The 3,638-nt window shown below is 56.8% G+C and overlaps 1 protein-coding gene across 1 annotated transcript in view; it reads right to left on the reverse strand.

The window, feature by feature from the left end:
* Positions 1-306: 306 nt before the first annotated feature.
* Positions 307-3,638, reverse strand: part of LOC119093043 (sodium bicarbonate transporter-like protein 11) — a 13,165-nt gene continuing 9,833 nt past the window's right edge. The window contains exons 12-15 of the mRNA XM_037215936.1: positions 3,032-3,205; positions 2,334-2,551; positions 1,119-1,292; positions 307-371 (exon numbers count right to left, since the gene is read on the reverse strand). Coding sequence (XP_037071831.1) covers positions 307-371; positions 1,119-1,292; positions 2,334-2,551; positions 3,032-3,205 — 631 coding nt within the window. The remainder of the gene's footprint in view (positions 372-1,118; positions 1,293-2,333; positions 2,552-3,031; positions 3,206-3,638) is intronic.

Raw genomic sequence — 3,638 nt, forward strand, 5'->3', positions numbered from 1 at the left:
TTCGATGAGCGTCACGGAAACATGCTGCAAACACTACGACGCTTGAAGGGCTGCACGCAGGGATGTTCTCTCTCGGAAAGGATGCTGCTGATAGCTAATACTTCCAAAGTCTCGTGCTTGAGAACTTGGATTGCACTCTCGAACGAAAGCACTAGGCGTTGAGCCTTCTTCAAAAACACACGAGCTAGTTTTTGCCCAGCTAATATCTGACACGAAACGTTTTCGCTCGAGGATTGCATTTCCGTAGCCGAGCTCCCTAGCTCACGTGAGTCCAGTCACGCATGTGATGACGCGCTTCCTCTAACGTCAGTGCTCCGTATCCATGGCGGCCAGGTACTTCTCTTCAATCAGCGTTCGGGACCAAACGGTGTCTGTAAACAGGCGCAGCAGGGTGCTATTGATAAGCATCGTCCCGTGATGGGTGGCAGGAGGCGAACGCATTCAGTGTAAAACATTAGAGTCTGTGCAATCTGGTTCGAGGTTCTCCACCTAAGAAAAAACGTCGCAAAAATCGAATAAGACAGCAAGGCATGCATGTTTTAACGCTCTAGGATGTTTGATTCGTACATCCGATGCCAAACTATGACGGTTGCTGAGAGATCACTCAAATGAAATAGCTTCTTTTTAAAGATTGATCCGAACCCTTTGAATGAATAAGTTTCCGGGATTACAGCTCACGCTAGGCGGTGATTTGTTGTTGTGAGCCCTGATCCCTACCATCCGATCGCGCAATTCCAGGCAGCCGGTAGAATTTAGTGGCGAAATTTTTTAACGTGCCGCAGTGCTCGGCATAGTCCGTACCTGCCGTGTGACGTCAACTAATATTTAGCGCGACCCGCTGCCACCGGCCGCAAGCCATAGCAGTCAAGGGCAAAATAGCGAGCGCCTACAGCGACTCGAACTCCCCCCCCCCCCCCTTCCACGGTTTGAGAGGACTAGGAGGGCAGGCGCTCTAACCAGCTGAGCCACCGGTTGCGACGGGAGGACATGTCGGGACGGACGGGAGATCTATCTGGTTCGCAGTGCGATCATATCCGGTCCGCCCAACGCTAAACACTTAATGATGTCAACCCAGTCAGTCCTGGCGTCCGAACGGCCCAGCCGGCTTCATCTCCTACCTGATGGGTAGCAGGAAGCAGCAGCCAGCACCGGGAAGAAGGTCTTCATGTAAGCCCAGGGCGAGAAGCCGAATGGCAGAGGATGCAAAGCTGCACCACCTGGCAGCCGGTGAAAGATGTGGATCTTGCGCTGCGGGCACTCGCCGGATATGTAGTGGTTCGGCGGGTACGCACCTAGCGGCAGCAACCGGCGCAGGGTTAGATCGCAGACCCACGCTCCGCCAGTCCGGGACTGGCGGCCGCGTGAGGCCGTACTCCCGGCCATGGTAGAGGCCATAGCCCGGGCCAGGGCTGGGACCGCACACCCGGCCAGGGCTGAGGCCGTAGCCCCGGCCAGGGCTGGGACTATACACCCGGCCAGGGCTGGGACTGTAACCCCGGCCAGTGCTGGGACCGCACACACCCGGCCAGGGCTGGGTCGCGAGCGAACTTCATACAGTCCTGCGACTCGGAAGGGCACGGTTCAGCACTTGGGCGTGAGCGCTCAGGACAGCGTCGCGTACAGGGTGACACGTAATCTGGAGCATCATGGCGCCCGTAGATCGGGGCATCCAGTTTGCATTAGCGCCCATGTCGTAGAAGTTGAGTTCCAGATATGATATTTAGCAGGGGTGAGAATCATTGACATTCTTGCTTTATATGGATGGGGATGTTTGTCGTACACGATGCGAAATTCGCCTACATCAACGCACGAAGGCTGTGATGTCATTTATCCCTCGGACATTCCAACACGACTTTATCACAATATTTATATGACCTCATGCCTTGTCAATCGCAACACGAAAACGCACAACCACCCCTTTTTTGACGTCCGCAAACCCGTGAAATCTTCGACCCTTTCCCATGTCCTGTCCCGCATATCAGCCTTTCTTTCCTCGTTCTTTCTTCATCCGGCATCCTCGCGATGCACATTAACCAGGTCAGGCTGCATGCGCCATCAGAGAGTGGGGCCCGTGGTGGGGCCCGTCCGAGCGCCGAGCGCATACGCCGCGCAAGGGGTCCTCTGTGCGGGCTAGGCTAGGTGGAAGCCCCCCCACCAGCCCCCCCAGTTTGCAGGCAGCCTTTTCCACCGCTATCCACTCTCCTTCACCCCATAGACCTGAAAAGGTCATTCTTGGCCGAAAGGAGCATTTCTGGTTCTAACCCAAGCCAAACCAAGAACGCTGGCCGCACAGTTGGTCACCAGCCAGCGTGTGACGCCGCTCGCCACCGCACGAACCGCTTGCACCGGCCGCACCTGCTCAGTGAAGAGCAGTGTGATGCGCTCGAACATCTGGTTGCCGTTGAGCGCGGTGATGGCCATGTAGAGGAAGAGGCCGCTGAGCACCGGCGGCGGGATGTACGACAGCGGGTACGGCAGCAGGAACACCGACAGGCCGATCAGCACGTGCGACAGGATGCCGGTGACGCGCGTCTCGCGCACCTTGACGATGCTGCAAGGCCAGGGACGTGTCAGGGCGCTCCTGGCCGGCTGCTAGGCTCGGTCTGGCGCTGCGTGACTGCGCATCTGTCGAGTCCTGAGCCTCACATGGTCAACCAGGCGATAGCGATGCGCCGAGGGGTTTTTGCTGGCTTGCAATGACAGGAAAAGACCTTGTGGAGTAACGTGGACGTAGGTTGTACGCAAGGACTAGTTTCGCCGAACAATGGCATATTTTTGCATTGTTGTGGCAGTGCCTTATTTATGATACGATTCGCCCGAGGTTTTCTTTAGATAATACCTATGAACAAAAAGAAACTGGCACGCAATCACTTCTGCGTAATTACCCGGCCAGTTACGTTCCTGATTTTTTACAAGGCAAACACAACTAACGAAGGTCATCCAGCTGGTACAGGCCGGTACTGTACACAACGCGCACCAGCCGGTTGGCGTCCACACCAACACGGCTGGCGGCCGTCGCTCTGCGCCTCACATTTCGTAGACGTGGCCCTGTTCGATGCGCTCCTCGACGTCAGCGAGACTGCGCACGTGCAGCGGCGAGTGCGGGATGGCCGCGTGCATCCACGGCAGACCGAACACGGACAGCAGGCCGTTGAGCAGCGCCACCACCATCAGGTCCAGGTGGTAGGCCGGCCCCTTCTTCAACCTGGTGGCGTCGGAGGGCGTTAGGGCCGAGGCGTGCGCGAGAGGGGCGGGGGCCCTCGCGTGTCCTGGCTGGGACGGTAGCTCTGGTGCAATGTGCCGCGCGCGCTGGTTCGGTGACGATCTGGGGTCTGGACCGACGGCAGGAATCCGTTTCCAGCTCACAGGATGGGATGGGGATAGGAAAAGAAGATGGGACTGGGTGGGTCTGGAGCAATGGGTTCCTGTGAGAACAGGAGCCTGTACCCCGGAAATAACGGATTTGAGATGAAGTTTTGGGTCTAGCATAAGGAGTAAACGTCACTATAGACGTCACAAACATGGCGGATAGCATCACGTCAACAACCTGTTCTCGCTCAGCATTGCACAACGTTGCCTGGATATAAGAGTCCGGTTTTCGTCTGGGCCACCGGCTCCGGTTTTTTCTGGTCAGAGTT

The sequence above is a fragment of the Pollicipes pollicipes genome, unplaced genomic scaffold (assembly GCF_011947565.3).
Source record: "Pollicipes pollicipes isolate AB1234 unplaced genomic scaffold, Ppol_2.1 Scaffold_38;HRSCAF=43_pilon_pilon_pilon, whole genome shotgun sequence".
NCBI classification, from domain to species: Eukaryota; Metazoa; Arthropoda; class Thecostraca; order Pollicipedomorpha; family Pollicipedidae; genus Pollicipes; species Pollicipes pollicipes.